This window comes from Melopsittacus undulatus, chromosome 1 (assembly GCF_012275295.1).
Source record: "Melopsittacus undulatus isolate bMelUnd1 chromosome 1, bMelUnd1.mat.Z, whole genome shotgun sequence".
NCBI classification, from domain to species: Eukaryota; Metazoa; Chordata; class Aves; order Psittaciformes; family Psittaculidae; genus Melopsittacus; species Melopsittacus undulatus.
The window spans coordinates 153,267,085-153,291,325 of NC_047527.1; the positions used below are offsets into that span (position 1 = coordinate 153,267,085).

The 24,241-nt window shown below is 41.0% G+C and overlaps 1 protein-coding gene across 1 annotated transcript in view; it reads left to right on the plus strand.

The window, feature by feature from the left end:
* Positions 1-20,409, plus strand: part of PDCD6IP (programmed cell death 6 interacting protein) — a 32,441-nt gene extending 12,032 nt beyond the window's left edge. The window contains exons 6-18 of the mRNA XM_034060051.1: positions 2,026-2,126; positions 4,664-4,780; positions 6,122-6,344; positions 7,066-7,189; positions 7,897-8,074; positions 8,465-8,576; positions 10,095-10,264; positions 11,002-11,250; positions 12,835-12,969; positions 13,828-13,922; positions 16,368-16,500; positions 16,853-17,058; positions 17,832-20,409. Of these exons, the coding sequence (XP_033915942.1) occupies positions 2,026-2,126; positions 4,664-4,780; positions 6,122-6,344; positions 7,066-7,189; positions 7,897-8,074; positions 8,465-8,576; positions 10,095-10,264; positions 11,002-11,250; positions 12,835-12,969; positions 13,828-13,922; positions 16,368-16,500; positions 16,853-17,058; positions 17,832-18,000 (2,012 nt within the window). The 3' untranslated portion in view covers positions 18,001-20,409. The remainder of the gene's footprint in view (positions 1-2,025; positions 2,127-4,663; positions 4,781-6,121; positions 6,345-7,065; positions 7,190-7,896; positions 8,075-8,464; positions 8,577-10,094; positions 10,265-11,001; positions 11,251-12,834; positions 12,970-13,827; positions 13,923-16,367; positions 16,501-16,852; positions 17,059-17,831) is intronic.
* The last annotated feature ends 3,832 nt before the right edge of the window (positions 20,410-24,241 follow it).

The following is a 24,241-nucleotide window of genomic DNA, read 5'->3' on the forward strand; positions in this document are numbered from 1 at the left end:
GAATTTTCCTGTGGAACAGTACAATCTTTGGCACAAGATCTCTTTCTCTTTCCTATTCTGCTTTTCTGTCTGTATTTACAAGAGGTTGTGCCTTTAGAAATTCCAGATACCTAAAAGTATAACTAAGGACATAGAGGCCACATGTGATAGGCCATCAACTGCTCTCTCCCCGCATTGTTTGCAATATAGTGGAGAAAGGCAGGGGTTAACTTAACAGGGATGTTTCTTCTCTTCACAGGGAAGATCCTTGAAAAAGTCTTGTAGCCTTACTGCCTTCAGGAGAATCTCAAGGAGAAACTCTTGTCCTCCAGCCAACTGATAAATTAAGTTTATATTCGTTATCATTCTGCTGCTACTATTTTAGTCTCTGGCTATTTGGACATTGCTTTGAAATAAATTTGTGTAACAAATGCCTGGAACTTTTCTTCAGGGCAGAAGCAGGTGCTTAACCTCATTTTGCATGACAAATAGATGTCTGTCACCTGGATTTTTCTTACCCAAACATGAAAAGGACAAAGCAAAACTGATTCCCAACCATGTGTGCCCAGTGAAATGAAGATTTTTGTGTCTGCTCCCAAGACAAGAGGTTTGCCAGTGTTAGGAGGACAATAAGGTTATTAATCATCTGACTATGGAGGCTGTAGGTGTTGCCACATGTAGAGATTCTTTCCCTTGGCAGGAAAGAAGTTTTGTGAAGAAATGTGTTTGACAACATGATTAATGTCAGCAGCCTGTTTTTCAAGGGGAAATGCTTCAAAGTTTGATCTCAAATCAAATCTCAATGGTATTTCCAGTAGAACCAAAGTTTATTCACAAGTTGAAGTGTTTGGCAAACCCAAGATTACCCAGGGCAGTCTAACTCCACTGCATGACTACACATCAGTTTCTTTAATTTCTGAGCCTTTCTTAATGCTTTCTTTAAGTTTCTTTAAGTCTGCGTGTGATGGCTATTCCATCTCGAGGCTTGTGTTGTAGCTGTGATATTTTAAAGTTATGTGAGTAGAACTAAAGTGTCTGATTGCAGAAGGTTTATTTGGAGCTGTCTGCATGGAGAAATCAGTCTCCTCTAATATTTACTTTAAGGGAAATGTAGTTAATATGCCAATATCTTCCTTAAAGCACAAGCTCTATGAAGGAGGATGCAGCTACCACACACTAGGTGGGGCTAGAAGGACACTCCTAAGTTTTATTTCGTTTGACTTTGTTAAATATTTAGTGCACTGAACAGAAACACTTCAACAAAGAAGTGATTTGCTAAGTCTCAGACTCCTTCCTCTGTTTGTCATCTAAATCCTGTTCCACAGTGAAAAGGTCTTTCTGGCATTTACCTTATATAAAGGTAAATATATTCAGTCATAGCTCATGTTGAAGTGCTGTAGATAGATGTGTGAGTATGCAGGAATGACCTCTTGGGAATTCTTTTGGTTTAATTTTGAATTAAGCATACTCTGCAGATTTCCTAATCTCCACATATGCCTCCTTCTTCTCCCCCCTCCATGCTTCTGGTTCTGGCAGTACATGAAAGTCACCTGCATTGGAGGATGCTTGTTTGTAAGGGCTGCTATTTCGAGTGGATGGCTGACATTTGTATTGATAGCTTGCCCTCTCTTGGAAGGCTGAATTGCTAGTGCAGGCCAGAGGTGATTATGAAAGGAGATAAAGATAGAGCCAGCATGTTCCTGCTTTAACAGTTTTAGCTTCAGGAACAGGGTGAGGACGTGAGGCAGGGAATACCGCAGCCTTTAGGCACATGCAGCTCTGATGAAGTAGTGGATATCACTTAGAGGAGCTGTGGTTATTTATGTCAGCAGCTGGCCCGAGTTTTCTTGTACAACTGCCTGAACCTTCACTGTCATCATGCAAGTAGAAAATCTGGAAACTGCTTTGGATGTCGACAGAAGAATGGAATCCCACCTTTTTGAGTTACCATGTCAAGCTGTACTGTCAGAATGCAGTTGTTTGAAGTCATTTACCTGCTCACTTATAAAACCTGATGATAATCATCCTTTATTTTTTCTTCCCCAGATAAAATGAAAGACGGTATCATAGCTAAACTAGCTAATCAAGCTGCAGATTACTATGGAGATGCTTACAAACAATGTCAATATAAAGATACTTTGCCCAAGGTTAGTAACTCTGATGGAAATAATCTGGGTTGTGCTGTTACTGTGAATAAGTGATTACAATGTACTTGATGAAATACACTTGAAGTATATCCTCAAGAAAAGCTGACATATTGCTACATTTAAGGGAGCTGAACCGGCAATTTGAAATAGAGTGAAGAATCTAGGAAGCAAAAGAAAGTGGGGTTTTGTTTTTTAAGTAAAATGTTATTACATGAAATGTGTTTATTTGCAACGCATTTCATTTAAAGTGAACTTGAAATGTTTATGATGGTGTTTAGGGATGCCTTCTTAGCACTTAATGCTTTACTAAACCTGTTTTTAAACTAACACTTCCTAATGGGGCTTAACTGGCTTCTAGTCACAATGTGTTTATGTGACATTTGCTCTCATGTTGACAGTGTGAATACAGTGGTACTCTTCACTTACCTGTTCATGAAAAGCATGACTGGAAGTCAGTGTGTGTCCTCTGTTATTCTGCCTGCCTTCTTCTCTTTCTCCACCCCAAAACAATCTTGATACTTGTAAAGTGTTTCAGTTTAGTCCTGAGTGTTCATTTGAGTGCTGTTGGATTTGGAAGATGCAGAAGGATGGTTTTTTTCACACTGTATATATGGACTGTATAACAAAAATGAGAAGGTTTTCAATGTATCAAATGTATCAGTTACGTTCAAATCATAAAATAACAAAATCTGTTATGCAGTGTTATAAATGTGAAAGATTTACTTACTTTTGATATTCTTGGAAGCTTGAAATCTTTATCTAGTTAGGGAGGAGGTTGTTTTCCATAGTGCTTTTTCATGCACGTCCCTGAGAAGCATCCACTGTTCTGGATTTGCAGCTGGTTTCAAAACTCTGAAGATAACTATTGCAGAGGTCTTTCTTGTTACAAAGAAGATATGGACTACACTAGATTTACTAACAAAACACCAGAAAAATACTGAAAATGCTACTACCAGTGATAAATGGAAGTGGTTGATGTTTGGTCCTGTAACTTGAGATGCAGTCTTAGTCAAACAGTTGCCAAAGTATTTGCTGAAAGCATTTTTGTTCCCTCAGGGGAAAAAAGAGTCAGGTAATGTTTCCCCTACTCCCCCAGGTTTCTAATGCAGTATAGAATCTTAATAATGCTAGTAACTGTATGAGTAAGGGCTACTGTGCTAAAGTAAAAGTAGGTGTTTTTATTCTTCAGCAATACCTTACACAAATGCCTTTGTAGGCCAGTCAGTGGCTTTTCAGATGTATTGGAGGGGTGGGAGGGTGTTTTTTAAAGTTAAGTTGATACCTTGCTTAGCTGCAGCTTACTAGATGGTTTTATGTATGCACATATTTACTCTCATGCATTCTGTGCCATTTTATGGATAGGGCCAATTTCTCACTTAGGTCTTATAGTATCATAGAACACTTAGGGTTGGAAAGGACCTTAAGGTCATCTACTTCCAGCCCCCCTGCCATGGGCAGGGACTGATTTTTGAAAGGCAGTGACGTATATTACAGATGTTGCTTTGTCTTTGGTTGTGGACCATTCTAAGCCATAGATCTGCTCCCTGTTCCAGGTGCAAAGTAATCTGTCAACTGATTATGTGAAAGGATATAGTAAGGTTTGCTGGCTCTATGAGTTACACCAGCTCTGGGAACAGTTAAGTGTTCAGGAGTGTGAACTGAAATAGAGGTTGATATCATGTTCCAGATTCCAGTTGTAAGGCCTCCCACACCTTCACATTTACCCTCTTTGATTTGTTTTTGTTTCTGGGGCTGCAGCAAGTTTGCACACCTGTGAAGAAGCAGGCCTTTTTATACTGAGGTGTTTAAAGCATCACTGTGGTTTTCCAGTGCACCTGGATTTAAGAGATAAAACAGTAAGGCCAAATCCTTGATCAGAGACCATGCCCATACTGTGGGCTGCATCATAACGTTTTCTTCATGTCTTGCTTGTTACTCCTGCAAAGATAAGTCCATTTACATAAGTGTAAAAATGATTTCTAAGTTGCTTTCCATGTCAGCAGTTACTTGGTCTCTTTATTCTTTGCTTTTATAATTGTAGAGTTACTTTCTTGATAGATCTGCTGCTGTTTTAAGTGAAATTGTCTTAAATTAAAAAGAACCCAACAACCAAACCAAGCAAAAAACCCCCAAAGGACTGTATTCTCCCCCCACCTTCTCAGAATGTTGTCTTGGCTTTGTCCTAGGGGCATATGGGTGCGTTCTTTCAACTATCCTTTCTAATACATGCATGCATTTCTAATCTTTGAAGTAAATGTTGTGACTTCATGGCTTGAATGTAAATCACAGCTTATCTGAAATAATGGACACGGAATTTTGCAACAACAGATCCAAACAAGGAAAGACAAAAAAGAATGGATTCAATCCATGTGAAGTCCCATGGCCTCTGGCATTTACCTCTAATATTTTAACCTATCTAAACCATTAATTGGGTGATTCTAATTTCCTTTTCTTCTTCCTTTTTCTTCCTGCATCCCATGTTGTCTGTGGTGGTTAATGTGGTTGGACTTTCCCCTGGTCAGTATTTTTATTTCCAGGAGGTGTTTCCTGTTCTGGCTGCAAAGCACTGCATTATGCAGGCCAATGCAGAGTATCATCAGTCTATCCTGGCAAAACAGCAGAAGAAATTCGGTGAAGAAATTGGGAGGTTACAGGTGGGTAATGGATTTTTCTGCTCTGAATACTATGGGAAGACTTTAAGTCCTGAAAAGCTGGCTCAGAGTACTGAAATCCAAATAACCAAGCATAAAATATGCTCAAAAACTGCCAAGTGTGGTTTTCACATGGATTTTATTATCAGCAGCTAAAAATAGGAGAGATGTGTCTGCAGCCTTTGTAAAAATGGGGTTTAATGATTTTGGGGCAATTTGATACTGCTTTTCACCCATTAAGTCTGCATCTTTACATTTGCAGAGGCTTCTTACCTCAGTGTGGCTGATACAACAGATTTTAAGATATATATTCTGAAGTCCCCATAACATTGAAAGTCTGCTTGGTTAAACCTAACTCCTTTCCTGCAGTCCTGATTTAAATCTGAGACAGTTTTGAAAAGCATACAAACAGCTGTATTTTTAGACTTCATAGATTTCTGCCTCTCTATCTGGTTTCTAGATGGCTATAGATGTTGTAATGAGTAGGGTCTTGTTTTAAGTACAACAGGGAGAAAAATGGCTAAAAATAACTATTTTGTTCAAATGCTTTGGGGGAAAAATAAAGATGAAATGCTGCTTTAGCTGACCTTGTAGGGGCTGTGTGCAGTATCTGTTTACTGACAGGCAGAGAGCTGGGAGACTTGCAGAAGACTGTCTTGCTTTGAAAGTTACCACTATGCATTTATTGGCTTGGTGCACAGTGAAGCCTTAAACATGGTTTATTTTGTATGCTTACCTACAATGAGGTGCCTATATAAGCTGCTAATAGCAGTTATATTATGACTGCATTACTGGGTGATAGATATAGGTGTACCTGCTGTTTGTTCTTGAGTTTAACTCTGCTTTGTAGATCTCCTAGGACTTCACTGTAATAGAATATTAATACTTAATTTGGTTTTTAGTGTTCACCCATGACAGGTCTGGCTGTATCAAATTCACTATTATTGTCAAGTTCTACAGTAAATTAACTTGTGACCACGATTTTTCTTCATGTTGTGTTTTAGGAAGTGTCCCTTCATGCTGAGTAGTTAGATTTGGCATTTGTTGGTTTTTCCTTTGGGGAGCTGTAGTAAAACTGTTGGGAGATACTAACTAGGTTACTTTTGTTTGGTTTTATTTTCCTGGTTTTGTTCTCCCTGATGAACTATTTTAATGAGTAAAATCTCCTTTATTCTTTTTGACACATAAGAGGGGAGAATATTTTCTAAGAACATAATAATATTGATCTGATGTGTTAGCACTCGTTTCTTGGCTGTCTGGGAAGTTCATCTGTTCTCCTAAGCATAGATGAAAGGAAAAAGCAAAGTTATTTTAATTGTAACTGTATTTAAAACTCTCTTTTAGCACGCAGCAGACTTAGTGAAAACAGTTGCATCTCGTTATGATGAATATATAAATGTGAAAGATCTGGTTGATAAAATCAACCGTGCGCTTACAGCTGCCAAGAAAGACAATGACTTCATTTACCATGACCGTGTTCCTGACCTGAAAGATTTGGAGTCCATTGGAAAAGCCAGTCTTGTCAAGTCTACCCCAGTTGTTGTTCCCCTCAGTCAGAAATTCACTGGTGAGTGAAGTGTGTAGAGGGCACAGAGTCACTATCACCTTGTGACACCTGGGTACCACCACCAGCCTTCGTTTGTACCAGGTCAACATCTACTTTGGGATACTATTGAGTGTACAGTAGTGGTTTTGAGAGTTTGGTGTCCTGCTATTTGATGATGGAAGTACTGGAAGAATAAACCACAGCTTGAAAATCATCACCTGCAATGTGTTCTTCTCTTATTTTTCTCACATTTTCTCAGCAACTGTATTGTATATTAAACCAGCCTTTTTAATTTCAGAAAGAGCACTAATACAAGGGAAAGGTATCAAATTGTACCAGCTTAACAAACCTAGCTGCTGGCTTTCCATAAGGCAGAAATGGTGTTAGTTTGTTGGCTGTACAGGGGAGTTCTGAAAAGTGATCTTCCCTTTTCTATTTTAGGTCCTTTGAAGAAGCAAAATCAAAAATGAAGCCTAAAGAGTAATCTGATTTGTAATTCTATAGTTGTTTTAAATATCATGCCTTTAAGTTATTTCTAGCTAAATTTCAGTCTTAAAAACTGAAATCTAACCTAAACACCTGTAGAAATAAGTGTTTTTAAGATGTCCTGGGGGGTGGGAGAGTATCTTAAGCTGTTCAGATCAGTCTCTGTTCTACAGCCTGAATAAGAGAGATGTGAAGATATTTGTGTCCTTTTACCTTCACGGTGCAACTTGAGTAATTTATTCTACTTTACTTGCAGACCTGTTTGAGAAGATGGTTCCATTGCAAGTGCAGCAGTCTGTGAGTGTGTACAACCAGAGGAAGGCAGATCTAGTGAACAGGTCAATAGCCCAGATGAGAGAAGCCACAAATCTGGCAAATGGGTAAGTATGTCTTCTTGTGAAGCTTCTGCAGAGGAGCTGTGGAACAGCCTATGAACATCAGCTGCCTTGCAGCCTGCAGACACCCAGATTACAGCAGCAGTTTGGTATAACTGTATGGTAGGCTGGCAAATTTAAGCCATAGGGGGCTATTTAGAACTACTTTTCTGCAGATGTTAAGACTGAAAGCTTATTGAGAACAAATGGGTTTTCATTTTCTTCAGTCTTCCCTTATTTTTGAGAGTTTGACACTTGCTCAGAAAAACCTCCAGTAGCATTAATTTGAAGGAATTTCACATTCCAGCTTGATTGTACTAGTGACTCAATAAATTATATTCCCCTGCCAAAAGGAAGAATAAATTATTCTTCATAATAAATAATCATAAAAAGTCATATCAAGTTGAAAGATAAGAATGTAACTCAAGGCGTTTGGTTATCTACCAGATAGTTACTGCTAAAAACATTTGCCATGTTTTGTTAGTGCTAAAATACTAGGGCTTGTTTAGCTTCTTAAGAGCTTTGAAGCATGCTTTTAGTGAGGTATACACTAGGAATGTATATTCTGTATAATCTCAGTCTGAGGTTTCTGTCCAGGAGTACATTATGCTCTGTTTCCATTCTAGTTGACTGAGCGGTTGTTTGGACAGCAGTGTTATTTACAGGATAAAGCTACAGAGACAAGCTGTTGTTTAACATGTTGACTTTTTCAGTGTGTTGGCTTCCCTCAATCTTCCTGCTGCTATTGAAGATGTGTCTGGGGATACTGTTCCTCAGTCTATTTTGGCCAAGTCTAAGTCTGTGATTGAACAGGGAGGAATTCAGACTGTTGATCAGCTGATCAAAGATCTGCCTGAACTGCTACAAAGGAACAAAGAAATATTAGATGAAGTAAGTAAGCTCAGCAACTGCTAACACTAAAGTGTTGCTTAAACACCACCCCTGAACTTTTTCCTCTTCAAGGGGCAATAGGAAAAGTTCACAATGAAGCAAAATGCCTGTAACTTTACTAGCACTTTAAGTACGTCACACAAGTTTTTAGTTAGTACAAAAACTGTGCTGTATTGTGTGCCTGTTCTTTTACAAGTATTTTGTTTCTCAGAGTGTTGAGATGGGGAGGGAAGCATTGTAAAGAGATGTGTGTGATTTGTGCCTTTCAGGCCTGTTTTTTGTTTAGTAAATAAGATTTATGAAGGATGTATAACCATTCTTCATATATTCAACACTATCTGTTTCATGTTTAGAACAGTGTATAATGCATGTAATGTTTTTCTCTTGTAGTCACTAAGATTATTAGATGAAGAAGAAGCAACAGACAGTGACCTGCGAACAAAATTCAAGGAGCGCTGGCAGAGAACTCCATCCAATGAGCTCTATAAGCCTTTACGGGCAGGTAAAGGTCATGCTTTGGGTTCTGGGGATGCTCTGAAGATGGCCATTCTCATTGTGTAAATTAAAGTAGTTTGGTAAATATTTGTAGAGATACAAATGTGTGGTTTGGTTGATACACTGTAGGGAAGGGATGGCATCCAGAGGGACCTTGACACGCTTGTGAGGTGGGCAGATGCCAGCCTTATGAAGTTTAATCATGCCAAGTGCAAGGTCCTACACCTGGGTTGGAGCAATCCCAGGCACAGCTACAGGCTGGGCAGGGAAGAGATTCAGAGCAGCCCTGCGGAGAAGGACTTCAGGGTGTTGGTTGATGAGAAAATGAACATGAGCCAGCTTCAGTGTGCACTTGCAGACCTGAAACCAATCATATCCTGGGCTGCATCAAAAGAAGCGTGACCAGCAGGTCGAAGGAGGTGATCCTGCCCCTCTACTCTGCTCTTGTGAGACCTCACTTGGAGTATTGTGTGCAGTTCTGGTGTCCTCAACATCAAAAGGACATGGAACTGTTGGAACAAGTCCAGAGGAAGCCATGAGGTTGATCAGGGGCTGGAGCACCTCCTGTATGGAGACAGGCTGAGAGGGTTGGGGCTGTTCAGCCTGGCGAAGAGAAGCTGGATGGAGACCTCATAGCAGCCTTCCAGTATTTGAAGGGGGCCTATAAGGATGCTGGGGAAGGACTGTTCATTAGGGACTGTAGTGATAGGACAAGGGGTAATGGGTTGAAACTTAAACAGGGGAAGTTTAGATTGGATATAAGGAAGAAATTCTTTACTGTAAGGGTCGTGAGGCACTTGAATGGGTTGCCCAGGGAGGTTGTGAATGCTCCATCCCTGGCAGTGTTCAAGGCCAGGCTGGACAGAGCCTTGGGTGATGTGGTTTTAGTGTGAGGTGGCAGGGGGTTGGGGCTGGATGATCTTAAGGTCCTTTCCAACCCAAACCATTCTGTGATTGAAATGTGCCAAAACACCCTTATTGCAGTTGGGAGCATTATTTGAAGTGGAGAGATGCTGTGTAGGCAGAAAATTCCCTGCTGCTTGTGCACCTGTGCAGTGTGTGTGCATGCTGAAGTTTCAGAAAGCATATGTGATGGAAAACATCTGTCCTCCCAAGAATCTGGTTGAATTACCTCTTAAATACTTCAGTGTACTTAGAGCCATCACTAGAGCATGGTTTTGTGTGCTTAGTGTGTGTTGGCTTGAAGCTAACAAGGGACTGATGCTGCCACCTTAGTTTTTGCAGAGTTATGGGGATTTACACCTGGGGAGTAGCTCAGACCAGTGTTCCATTACTTCCATATGCTTCTGTGGAGAATTAATATAGGTGCCTAGTTTATGCACTGTTTAAAAGTTAACTTTGAAGCTTCAGTTTACTTACAAGTCTTAACTTAATGATGTGCAGGCTCATAGAGATGTATGGAGAGTCGCTGAAAAGCATGAAAACTGCTCTGGTGCATGTCTTGGATGAAACAAGGTTTGAAATCACCTAACACTGTCGTGTTTTCTTCCCTTCCTGCCACCAGAGGGAGCAAACTACCACAATATCTTGAATAAAGCTGTGCAAGCAGATGGCCAAGTTAGAGAGCGCTATCAATCTCACCGGGACACCATTGCCCTCCTCTGTAAGCCTGAGTCAGAACTCAATGCAGCCATTCCTTCTGCCAACCCAGCAAAAACATTACAAGGAAGTGAGGTAAAGCACTGAAATTAGTCATTATGAATGGAAGTGCTGTTTATGTAAGTAAACTTGCATGAATTGATGTGGATGCTGACCCTTAGCTGCTCTTGTTTCTGTCACAGTTGATATAGAAGATAATTAACATCTGGAAAAGGTGTCTCTCTACTTAAAATTGGCTCAAGTGTATTTTATAACACTTGATGTGTGCTAGTTCAGTCACTGTGGACAGCAGGACTGTAGATCTGTTATAAAAGGAGCAGTTCTTGATGAATCCTTTGTAGTAGGGTGGTTGGTTGGAGTGTAGTGCTCAGGTCTTTGGGCAGTCAGGCAATGTAAAAGACATGGCCCAGCATTTTACATTGTTAAGCAGTTCCATCAGTTTGCTTTGTAAGGAAGTCATGTCTCACAGCAATACAGTTAGTTTTCTGTAGGAGTGATTTGAAGTCAGTGGGTTTATCATTTTTACAGTATCCTATTGAAGGTATCTGATCAATTTAAAGAAGATTTCAAACTTGTTGTAGCCATTCAGTGTTGTTAGTGAAAGCAGATCTTTAGAAGAGAATCTAGCTTGAGAAATGCTTTTGTTCCATTGCATTTTGTCCTGGTTTGTCATCTTAAACACCTATAAACCAAGACTTGTGCAGCAGTGTTGGCAGTGTCAGTGAGGAGTGCAAGATGGGAGCAAGTAACACAGTACACTTCTGCAGTGGTTCCTCTGAATGTGCTAACTTCTGACAATTCTCATTGCCTAGGTTGTTAATGTCTTAAGAACCTTGCTGGCCAATCTGGATGAAGTTAAGAAGGAGAGAGAACAACTAGAAAATGACCTGAAATCCGTAAACTTTGACATGACAAGCAAATTCCTGACTGCGCTTGCACAGGATGGTGCTATAAATGAGGAGGCAATCTCTGTGACTGAGTTGGACAGAATTTATGGGAGTTACACACAGAAAGTGCAAGAGTCCCTAAAAAAGCAGGAAGAGCTTCTCAAAAATATTCAGGTACAACATATGTTGTATGTCCTCCTTCCTCTTAAACTAAGGAGCAGTGAATACTTCTCCAGTACTTTAGAAATCTCACTTTGCTTTCTACTCTGTTTTGCTGTCATAGGCCAGTTGAATACTCCTTTACTTGTCTGATCACTGAAAGATACAGGGGTGGGTTTATGTTCACTGGAAATGAACATAAATTTCCAGCAGTTATCCAGAGCTCTGTACCGTTAGCTCTCTTGGACCTTTTCTTCCCCAATTCTGCAGATTTCTTTTGCATTTGAAAGAAACTTTCCTGGTGTATTAAGAATTACTTATTTCTTTTTCTCCTCATCCCATCTTAATACTTCTTTCTGGGATAACTGGAATGGGCTCCCCAAGGAAGCTATGAATGCTCCATCCCTGGTGGTGTTCAAGGCCAGGCTGGACAGAGCCTTGGTTGCCCTGGTTTAGTGTGAGGTGTCCCTGCTCATGGCAGGGGGGTGGAACTGGATGATCTTAAGGTCCTTTCCAACCCAAACCATTCTATGATTCTAACAGGAGGCCTGTATTTACTGTCTACTAGAAGACATTTTGGGTCTCGGAAGTACATCTTGGTTTGATCCTAATTGACATTTACAAAGTGCTTGACTTCTAGCATGTGCAGAGCTCATCTAAATGAAAATTGAGGTTTGTGTATAAATTCAGCCTGAATTTGTCATTAACACTGGAGTCAAATATCTCAAACAGCTGGCAAAAGAGGAGCTCTTGGTGCTTGGACAAGTGACAAAAAACTAACGGGGCCTATTTGTGCTCAGGATTACTTACAACTTCTGACTGCAACTTGGATTGCAAGAACACAAGGAAAGAACTGTTTCCAAATGACCATATGGCCCATGTTTATCAAATATTTTGTATTCAGATACCTTTTAACATATAAACTTGAAAAATCTTGGTGGATGTTACTTTGATGTTTGAATGTTCCAGAGTTCAAGTGTGGCTGCTTCTGGCAGCTAAAATAGTCTTCTTAAGTTAGCTTGTTTGTTTCTTTCCCCTAAGGAAATGACTTTTAGGTAGGTGATCCTTCTGGATGTGTTCCACTTCCCTGTCCTTTTAATAACTTGCTAAGGTCAACCAAACTTGAAGTAGCAGTTGCTAAAAATACTAACTTCAAGTGTGATTTTGTGGGTATCAATGGAGGGTAGGAGAGGAGAGAGCCTAGTTAGTATAGCCTGTGAGAGAGAGTCTGCTGGAGAATGAGCTGAAGGTGGCCCACAAGAGACTGATAATTAACTGATAGCTAATGCCAGTGTATAGCTCTGAAATAGTCACTGCATGTGGCAGATGGCAAGTGTCAGGAAGCACAGTGTGTGGATGGAAGGTGAAGAAAGGTGGCATGGTTTAGTGTGAGGTGTCCCTGCCCATGGCAGGGGGTTGGAACTGGATGATCTTAAGGTCCTTTCCAACCCAAACTATTCTATGATTCTAAAGACAGGTATTGGGGAAAGGGGATAGAAGCAAGGAGAGTGAGAGGGGGAAAACAACCAAAATATGTAGAATCTAGCACCGATCCAGCTTGCATTATTTTCACTGCTTATTATTTTCCCTTCTTTTAAGAATGCACATCAGGATTTTTCAAAGATGAAACAATCAAACAACGAATCCAATTTAAGAGAAGAAGTTTTGAAGAACTTGGCTGTGGCAAATGACAACTTTGTGGAACTTGTTGCCAATTTAAAGGAAGGCACAAAGGTACAGTAATGCTTAAGGATGATTTACTTACCCAGTGGAACATGGATAAGCTTTGCAGGCATGCTAGAATGAGGTACACTTTTGAGGAGCTTACTACTGAAGTGAGGACAGTGAGTTGCTTGAATTTGTTGCTTTGCCAGCTGTGAAATGCTGCTTTGTTCCTATCTGAAAAGTAAGCTTTTCTAATTACTGATTTATATTTCAAATAGAAAGAGTTGTTAATTACAGCTGAGTAAACGATGCTGAAGTTACCCAGATGAGCCATGTTACCTAAGGAATTCTTTCGTCTGTTCTCCCATGGTATTTAATCACCTTATCAAATTGTTAGTTTGTATACTGCTATGCATATGTGAGGAAAGATGAGGAGAGCTTTATTTAGCTTGTTTTTATTGGTCTGAGCATCTGGAAGGTGTCTTACTGCTTCTGTATTAAGTACTTTTTGGTGGTTTATTGATAGTTCACTAGAAGGAAATAAGACTGAAATGTCTGTACAAATGAAATGCATGGAAATGACTGAAGGCAGAAAAATGAAAAGAAAAAAATACCCTTTAAAAATGTTTATCACTAAATGTGATCTAGTTTTATTCTGATTTAATACATTTTTTAGCTGCCGTAAGCTCTTATCTTTCTACACAAACCTCAATGTATAAGAAGCCCACAAAATGATCTGGTATTACAAGGATGGACAACAGCTGACTGATACTTGGTTTTGAAAAGCAGAATAAAAGGCACTAGCAAACTTCACTGGAATGGCAGTTTTTGGGCACTGTAATAATACAAAGCCTATAACAGGATTGATATGTAGAAACATGCAAGTGTATTCATTGAGCATGCTCTTGTTTTTTTTCTCTTCACTAGTTTTACAATGAGCTGACAGAAATCCTGCTGAAATTCCAGAACAAATGCAGTGACATTGTCTTTGCTCGCAAGACTGAAAGAGATGAACTGCTCAAGTAAGATTTCAGTGTTTTGTTCAAGCATTGTAGAAGCATTAAGTATTTATCAGAATTTAATACTTGAGGATGTGTTTTTTGTGGTACTTGATGAAATGAGAAAAGGAGAATAGGGGTGTAAGACTGTCACCCTTTCTTTGCCTTAATGCTAGGGCCACTCTCCCCTCATCTGATAAACTGGGAAAGTGATAGGAGAAATAAATGGGAAAACAGACTTTGGAGTCTGTTGTGCTGTTCCTGTACAGTTTTGCATGAATCTGTTCCATCTGACCATGATTTCATCTGACCGTGATCTCACTCTTAGTTCTTGTTGGCATGCATTTGTTAATAACTTCATTGTACTCTTTCCTTTGAGGAACTTCTGGTCTCTGCACCTTGTTTTGGTTTGAGAAATGAGATAAATGCTGCAGCATGAGATGGCCTTCCATGTGCCCAGTGTGGTGGGGAGGAACAGTGTTGGTGTTGTACCTCTGCTCTGGTCTCATACTGTATCATTGGTTAGATAGATGGGTTGCCTATCCTGCTGGCATGTTTTATCCTTCATGTGAAGGAAAGTGTTGCTCTTGTCTCACACAATCAGGCTAGGGATAGTATGCTTCAGCTGTCATTTTTAGGCTCTCAGGAGGAAAGCATAACTGAAAAGCTACCTGTTACTCAGTATTCTTTAGCAGAGCATGTAGCCTTCTCTAAACAGGGCTGGTTGCTATTGAAGTTTCAGTTGCTCTGACTGCAGTTGTGTGCATGGACCATATTGTCAATGGGATGCTCAGCCCTTAGGTTTTCTTTCCTGACTTAGTTCTTTGTAGAACTGTTCATTTTCAGTTGGCCACGGTGCTTCTAACTGTATACAGTCCCTTCCACTTCATATGCTCATGGAATTCAGGAACTGTAGGCTACCTTACCAAGGCTAAGGTCTGAATATCTTGCATTCTAATATGTTAATGTTCAGTGTTAAAGCTGTGGGTTTAGTGTTGGTCTATCATTGAGCTGAATTTTGGCATACTATCTTTTACTGCCTCATGTGCTAACAGTTGGCTACATGAAACCCTGTCAAGGGTTGGGGGCAATGATCAGATTTGGGATATTTGTAATATACGTCTACAGACATTTATTTCTCAGTGCACCAATGCAAAATCTGAGTAAATGTGTGGCTTTGAACCTTCCCTACATCCCCACAATAAAAATACTGACTGTGGGCTGCATCTTCACTTAGTAAAAGTAAAGTTGTTTAGATGGTTTCTTACTTACAATTGGAGAGATTTTGTTTCCCCACATAATGGTTGCCTATTGGACGATCAGTTTTAGTAGTGTATTAGGCATCACATTTAATGTATTTAGTCACTTTGTAGTTTATTTCACTCTGGGTGGTACTGCAGTTCTGTAAGCTACTGGTCTTTGCAGTGTGATTTGAAGAAGAAAACGGTTACTTCTGTTCCTTATGTCATACTCTAAGGTATTCAGGTTTTCTTAGTTTCACACTATGCTGTAGTTGCCACCTCAACTGTGCCTTTGCTGTTTTGCCCTGTCTTCTGTTTCAGGTTTCAAGTTCTAGCTGGTACATGCTGCTCCCCTACCACTTTTACCCAAAATTGTCTGGAATTTTAAACAGTTCCTAATTTCTTTCTGGAGAATCTGCCTGGTCTCAAATACTGACCCTTTACACTGAGGAATTCAGTACATTGAATATGTATCTTATAATTGCTACCTTAGAGCTTTCATGACAAGCTGCCTTTAAAATGATGCTGTTGAATGGCAGCTTGTGGTGCCCCATGACACCAAAGCCTCTTTGTGTCTTACCTGAGTATCTTACCAAGGCTAATTCCAGCAGTAGAGGTAACAGAATAGAGAACTTGAAAGATTATTTGTTGAACCATTCACATTTTTGCCAGGGGTTTTTTTGGTAGTTGTGCTTATACAGGTGTAAATGACATTGTAGACTGTCTAGCAGACATTTCTTATCAGTTCTATTAGATGTATGGTATTTGAATGCCATATTGTTTAATTTAGGACAATCTCTAAGCAGTGTGGCATTGCTTTGCTTCTGTATTTGAGCATCTTTTCACATGTTAAAATCACTGATGTTTACTTGTATTCTGTTCTGTAGCCTTGAGGTTTCCTTAGGTTCGCATTAAAGCTTCCAAGTTGCTAAATGTTCTGACTACTCCACGATTTCTGATCCCAATGCTTTTGGCGAATTCCGTGATCTATACCTAGTATTGAGTTGGGACATAAAGACATTAGAAAACAGATGTAATAGTTAATCAGAGGGTTGGCTGGAGGATTGTTTCCAATGAAGGGATTTGGACTCCAAATTCAGTTTGAGCTAGCTCAGTGATCATGCTTTAAGTATTGGATTTACCCTGTTGCCTCTTTTATAGCTTAGTTAGCTGAAGTGTATGACAACCAATTCTTAAACTAAGCTGTTTGCTTGTTTGTTTTTAATAGAGATTTGCAGCAAAGCATTGCTAGGGAACCCAGTGCTCCCTCTATTCCTCTGCCTACCTATCAGACCACATCAGCTGGAGGAAGCAAGCCTGCAGCATCATCAGCTCCTACTCCAGCACCCAGAACCATGGTGGTAAATACACACTACAGAATTAGGGGGTTGAAAATACTATGGAACTCCAAACTGATCTGTAACTTGTGTATCACTCCTTTATATTTAATACATTTGGAAATGTGTTGAAGGGAAATAGAAGGCAAATTCCAAAGGTGCAGAGAGATGCGTTACACACATCTCATAATTTGCAGATTTGAAATTGAAAGCTTATTGGGTTTTAGATGCTTCACATTATATTTAGTTTATAGAGGTAATAGAATGTCTGCTTAAAATGAAAATAGAAATAAAAATCAACTGATCCTATATGCACAGCTTTTGATTCCAAGACTTCCAGAAGGAAGCATCAGCTTAATCCTTTTTCTCTTGTTAGGGGACTAAACCACAGCCACCAGCACGGCCACCACCACCAGTCATTTCTGCAGCAAGCAGCTCCTCTTCTACATCAGCACCCTCTGGACCAGCTCCTGCTGCTGCTCCTGCTGCACCTCCTGCTCCAGGAGCCAGTGCACCCGCAGCAGGCACTGCACCATCACAGGCACAGGGACCTCCTTACCCAACTTATCCAGGTTACCCAGGGTAAGCTATGGGAGTAAAGTTGTTCTTTGTTACTCTGTTATCTAAAAGCACTTGTTTGTTACGTGTGAAGTTTTAGAATCCTTTAGTGTTACAACTGAAGGTGTGTTTAGTGTGTGGGGCAAGGTGTGATCTTAGTTTTAGTCGTATCATTATTGCTGGAATCATTTGCTGGTACCATTTGTGGGAAGGGTTTGAAAACTTAAAGTTTTTGTAGCTTTGCTTTTTTAAAGGAAAAGGGAGATAGGATTGCAGCTCCTTAACTGTGGTTTGGGGACTATTGCCAGGCCTTGCATAATCAGTTGGTGTTTTTTATCTCAAAAGTGTTGGCATATCTCAGTTTTCAAATCTTGTTTTTTTCACAAAAGATGATGGAAAATACAGAAAATATTCCAGCTTAGTGTCTGTCTTCTGATGCTTTTTCTCTGTCTTTCTGGAGTCAGGATGAGGACTTGAAGGCAGATGCTCTACTTCAGCAGGCTCAGCAAATGTTAAAGTATACACAGTGATATTAAACACGAGATAATCAATTCAGATCAGTTCTAAACCCAGCAAGTTGCTTTTACTCCACCTCCTGCCTGCATTTCTGCTTTGTGTGTTATAATTGGTTTCATGTTTGGTCCTTGGAAGTTACCACAAGGTCTGCTGCACAGAGAGAAAGATTGAAGGAAAGCATTTGCAGTGATTGCGTGTGTTCTTGTACCTATTTATGAGTTGTCTTGCAAATTAAGGTTATCAGTGTTTTGTAACTAAAGTAAGCTTCCCATTCACCACAGGTACTGCCAGATGCCAATGCCGATGGGCTATAATCCGTACATGTATGGTCAGTATAATCTGCCATATGCTCCTTCACCTGTCTATCAAAACCCTGGACAAGCACCATATCCGACACCTCAACAACCTGGATACCTATTTCCTCAACAGCCTTATTACCCTCAGCAATAATATATCTGCAAAGAAGCTCTGCTTGTTAAAATTGGAGAGAAATTGGCAATAAGCATACTAAAACTTTTAGCTTCAGTTACTGTACCTTACTGAACTGTATGGAGTCTATAATTCCTGTTCATTGTTAACTGCTCAGAAATACCTTGATCAGTTCTTGATTACACTAAACACTCGGAAAGATCTGCTGCAGTGGTTTAGACTGTAGACTAATATCAGAATTAGAGCCTAATTCCGTGGTCTGAAACTGTACACTACCTGTTGGCTAGACCAGAATACTTGTCTTCAGAAACCCTGTAAGTAACAAATGGGTTCAGGTGAGAAACATGAAGCAGTGCGTGCACTGGGTGTGATATATTCTAGGGAACCATATAGCATTTCCTTCTATACCCTGTCGGCTTGTACTTTTTGGGGGGGTTTAGTTAAAAATGCTTATTTTGTCTAATAATCAAGGCCTTGTAAATTGTCAGTAAACAAAATAAATTACTGAAGAATGGTTTAAACCCTTGGCATTCTCATTACAGTAAGAATATGGTTGGTGTGTCTGTAGATTCTGTCATTTGCCTCTTGACTTGCACAACATAAAGGACTTCCCAAGTGGTTAGCCTTATACTGGACTTCCACCTTTCCCCTGATTCTGTGTTTTTGTGACAGAATCTGTAATTAACCATTTAAATGTTGTTAGATGATGTCTTGCAGGTAAATTTTCCTATGACTTTGAAGTGTATTGGGCTAAAATACGTTCATTACTGTTTTAAAGGAACGGTTAATCTCATCTCCAGGTACTACTTCAAAGAAGGGAGATCAGGATGCCTCTGACAGGACCCAGTGGCTGGTTGGTCTAACCCACCTTTTCCAAAGAAACATTGCTGTGAGAAACGTGTTATGGCTCAGAACAGGGCAACTATTGATTGTTGGAGCTTTTCAGATTATGTTCCTAATGATTGCTTTTTTCCCTTAAAATCAATGTATTCCCTCAGGGAGCTTGGTACTAGCAGAGAAACTTTTTGTGTGTGTGGGGAAAGAAATAATCTTGCAGATGAAAGCACATGGAATATTTTCTTTTGGACCCATCTTCTCCAGGGATTAATAATCTTGCACTACATTTTGCATTAGATAGTGAAGAATATCAGTTTGTGCTTAATGGCTTCTACCAAATACTTACAAACCATCTTTCAGTCTGTTTTTGGTTGGTTCTTTGAAACATGCTTGTCTAGTGAGGGACCCCCCCCAGTTCCTTTAGCCCTTGACATGAGTCTCTTGGTTCTGTGGGACAGTTATGTCCTGAGTGCTTCATAGAAGATGTTCTGGCCTTACAGAAGAGCTATCACGATACCTATGTTAAATGTTACTGCTTTATTTTCTATTTAAGTGCCTGATGAAAATATCGAGGTATATTTTGATGTAGGGGTTTAGTTATTGTAGCATCTGGGTGGAAACCTCACTGGACCTTGAATACTCTTCCTCACGAAGAAAGCAGCACATGTACCCATGTGAGCTCCTTTCTTCCTGTCTCAAGTTCTTGCTATGTGATAACTCCAATGACTTAGTGAAGACTACTTGTCTTTGATACTCCCTGACCCCCACAGAAGATGCAGATCAAAAGGTAAAAATAAGCATCTCTTAGAACATGAATATCTAATTCTGAACACACTTATTAACCCTGTAGAAGCTCAATGATGTGGGGGAGCAGGTTGAAACAAGAGAATGCAGCACTGTAGATACAACCATGCACAAGGACAGGTGCTTTGCATTCCCTTATGCACCTCGCTGAATGGGGGTGGCACAGGAACCCCCAGTACTTTTTGCCTGATGAGGATATGTAAGAGGCAAGCAAGGACGATGAGAAGCAGCTTGGAAGATCACGGTTTGGAACCAACAATCAGAACCTGACTTTAACTGGAAAAACAGTAGTTTTCCACTAATTCCACTGTGTCGATGTGAGCAAGTGCAAGTCTAATGCAACCTTTTCAGTTCAAAACGTCTAGTACACTATGGCCTGTAGGTTTTTCAGTTTGCACATTAGATGCGTTCGAGCTACTGGGTGAGTTTGTTTCTAGTGCCTCAATTTATAAGACTTACTTTAATGCTGTATAAAAATGTAACTTGGTTCAGCATAAAGATTCCTTGAACTGAAATCCCCTTTTTAAAGTTGCATGGAGCTGGAATCGCTGTTTATTTTTCCAGTTGTGTTACTGCTTGCTTTAGTCTGCTATTATTTGAATATGTATAGAAATCTATGCATTGTGTTCTGTTTTTCTCCCTTTTCCCCTTTTTTTGTTCCTAAAGAGAACAGAAGAATCCAGGGACATGTATGTATCTGCTTTTAAGCATGCAGCTGTCATGACTTCGGTTGAGATGTTATCTTGTTCTTCTATAGTTTATTAAAAAAACCCAGTTAGTAAAACCTGATTTCATGGCTTTTCTCTTGAGTCCTTTGGCTTCAGACAAATGTTGGTTTGGAAAGGATGGAAATAAGTCAGTTTGTGCTGTGGTGAAGGCACTTGGCATGTCAGGTGCTTTACAGTACAGCTGCTGCTCTGGAATAACAGCAGAGTTCAAATCCTGTGAGTCGTGTTGATTTCCAAGGCTGATGGAGTGTGTTCCCCTTCAATATGAGGAGGAAATGGTAAGGTCCTTCTGCCTCCAGAAGCTTTGAATCAGTTTGTTGTCCTGAGCTCCATGTTAGGCTGGGGTTTGTGTGACTCACAGCTGGATTGTCAGGGCCATCAGGTGGTTAACTATTGCCAGCACATGAATGACCCCCATGGGCACACCAAGAAGTTGATTTATTTATTCATTCATTCATTGTAGAACAGGCCTGTCTAACACCATGCATATTGCAGTTGCTGTGTGGAGATCAAAGCTTCCCATCGTGTCCTTTCCAGAGACTTTTGAAGTCCAGCATTCATTTTGTCTTGCAGAAAAGCTTTCCATGCAATTAATGAGAAGAGCAAGTCTTATGAAGCAAACTAATTATGGATCATCAGTGAAACACCAAATCATTGCAAGGCTACTATGTCTTTCCTAATGGTTTTCTATTATTCCTCTTTAAAATGGTTTCAGCCCCTATGAAGAAGTGTCTTTCCTGCCCACTGATTGCACACTGCCAGCCAGTTGCTTCTGTTACTGACATAGGCTGTAGGGTTAGGTGAGTTCTTTTTAGGGCTGATTTGTGGGCTGTAGTCTAAGTTACACTGACCAGTGTCCTTGCTGTTTCAGAGTCCTTTGAGGCAGTATTTGGGCCTTGGCATTGTGAAGCAGCATCACCCATTCCAGGTAGCTCAAAGTAGCAAGAAAATTCCTTGGAAAGCAAATCTTATCTTTGCATTAATGGGGAAATAAGCTTGGTTTTTACTAAAATGGGTTCAGTTCTGAAGTGACTTGCACCTCAGAACCTGTGTTCTGGCATGTATGTGTTCTGACAGAACATTTAACCAGAATTTGTTAACCAGATCATGTGTTTCAAGTCTTGGTTGTACACTATTGGATGGAATCTCCTGAATTGCCAGGATTTGGCTATCTTCAGTGTAAAAGAAACTCATTTGGAGTTTCTAGCCCTTGAAAAGATGAGCTATGACAGCAGAGCAACACTCCAAATCGCTTTTTTGTGGTGTTTATGGGGAGGATTTGGGGCTTTTTTGTTGTCCCTTTTGACTAGAATTCACCACCTGCTATTTAGGCTAAACTTTTGAAAGTTTCATTTAAAAATGGGCAGTGTTTAAAAAACAGCAATTTTGACTATTCTAACTGTTCTAAGTACTGGCACCAGTTCCAGAGAAGCTGTGGCTGCCCCATCCCTGACACTGTTAAAGGCCAGGTTGGACACAGGGGCTTGGAGCAGCTGCTCCAGTGGAAGGGGTTGGAATTAGATGAGCTTTAAAAGTCTTCCAATACAAACCAGTCAGGGATTCTGTTATCTGACATGGTAAGATGGTTTCTTAATGGGTGCAGAAAGTGGTGACATGAAGCTTAAGCAGCTGCTGTGATGAAGAGACATTGGAGCCAAGTGGATGGTGGCTGTTATCATGACCCATTCTGACAGTGGGAGTACTAACAAGGAGCGTGTGTTGCTGACAGGGGAAAAGCCTGTTGGCAGCTACAGCTCTTTCACTGTGGAGGGCTACAACATGAACAGCAGGTGTTGTACTGGGGCATCAAAAACCTGGAGAGGGAATGTGTCAGAGTGGTCAGAGAGGAGAAAGAGCCAGGAGAAAATGGAAGGAAGGCTGAGGGATAGCTGATACTTGAGGAAACCATCAGATGAGCTCATGGGAGTGGTGATGGGCAGGGTGGGCCTTGGGAAGGGAAATGGGAAGATGCAACAGATCAGGTGGACTTGGCAGCGTTGGCACAGGCTGCCTGTAAGGGGAGTTAGGTCTTAGAAAGGAGTTGGATTGTGCATGGAGTGACCAGGCTGAGCAGAAGAACTGAGGTAGGTGCTGATGTGGCAGTCTGCAGTCCTGGGGACCCTGCAGCCTATAGAGGAAGGTGAGCAGGTCAAGGAACAAGAGCAAATGGAGTTTCTCATTAAGAAAGCTGACTTTATTCTTTCCTCATCCTCTTTCTGCTACTAGTTACATTTTATTATTGAAGCAGTAGACTTATAGAATAGTTAGGGTTGGAAAGGACCTCAAGATCATCCAGTTCCAACCCCCTGCCATGGGCAGGGACACCTCACACTAAACCATATCACCCAAGGCTCTGTCCAACCTGGTCTTGAACACTGCCAGGGATGGAGCATTCACAACCTCCCTGGACAACCCATTCCAGTGCCTCAGCACCCTAACAGTAAAGAATTTCTTCCTTATATCCAGTCTAAACCTCTGCTGTTTAAGTTTCAACCCGTTACCCCTTGTCCTGTCACTACAGTCCCTAATAGTCATACTTAATATTTCATTAGTCTTTGGTTTTGAGCAAGTGTTAATTTCCATAAGCAGGAAGGGAGTATGTGACTGAGCAAGGAAACAGACCTACATCCAGCAGAACAAACCTGCCTGCTGTGTTGCTGTTTCCAACGCTGCCATGTGGCCAACAGAACTTCACAGGGCCCTTACAGCACCCAAAGACCTTATCCAGAGTGTTTGGCAGCTTCTTACCGCTAGGTGGCACTAGAGGGAAAGGCATGACGAGCGCTCCGCTCCTCCAGCACCAACCGCGGTGCTGTTGCGCATCCCTGCATCCCAGCGGCATCATCAGCGGCGGGTGGAACATTTGGAGCAGCATTGTTAAAAGTGACGATGAAATGATGCGAGATGACGGGAGGAGAAGTTTTGCTGTGCTATAGAGGGAGGTTGCTATGAAAGTGTTAGAGCAGAATTACCTGTGAGCTTCTAGAACAGTTCTCTGGGTTTGGAGAGTATCCCCCCCTTTGGTTATGTTATTTCAGCACAGTGGGACCCCCTACACCCGGTTTTATGTGAAATAACACTTCATGTCCATTACTTTTAACGAAGGAGCAGAAGGGCAGTAGGTTATGTGACAGACTGATAGCAACGACCTATATTATCAGTTATCAACATTGCAAGAATAAAGTATTCCTCCTAACTTCTACAGAACAGGTAATAGCAGGTACTGCAGTCTCCCCCCTCCACACAAGGGTCACTGCTTGTGCTGCCGGGTAGCAAAGGCAGTGCCCCCAACGTTACGGTGCTATTGGAGCCTTATTGCTCCCTGCAGCGATGCAGCTGAAGTAGGGACCTTTGCTACCCTCCTGTGGCCGCATGTGGAAGTGTTCCGTGCGCCTCCCATCCGCGGCAGGAGAGCATAAGGAGATGAGCTGCAAACTTAGGGTAATGTAAGTAGGACCTTCTGGTGCCTTGGTGTGCTCTGGAGCTGCACTCGGTGTCTCTGGGGCAGTGTGAGGAGCCCTGGTCCCTGCACAGCTGCAGTAATACTCGTGCACAGAAAACGTGCTGATGTTTGGAGCACAGGCAGTAAGGTTGTACCTGCTGCTGTTACCTGCACACAGGTTATTAAAGCTGTCTCTGTGTAGCAGGACATACAAAGCCCTTGTTGTGAAGAGGATGATGCTGAAATACTGCTCAACAGTCATTCAGGTCGCTTTGACCATAGGTGTCAATAGGGCTTTCCTCTTCTAGGGGACAGATTAATAAAGGGCACAGTGGTTTCATGCAGCTAACCCTAAGCTGACAGGGCTTTGTCACAGGTATTCTACACTATAAACTAGCCCCTAAACGTTCTGAATAAAGGCAAATGCTCCAGCAGCAGTGTCTCGTTCAGC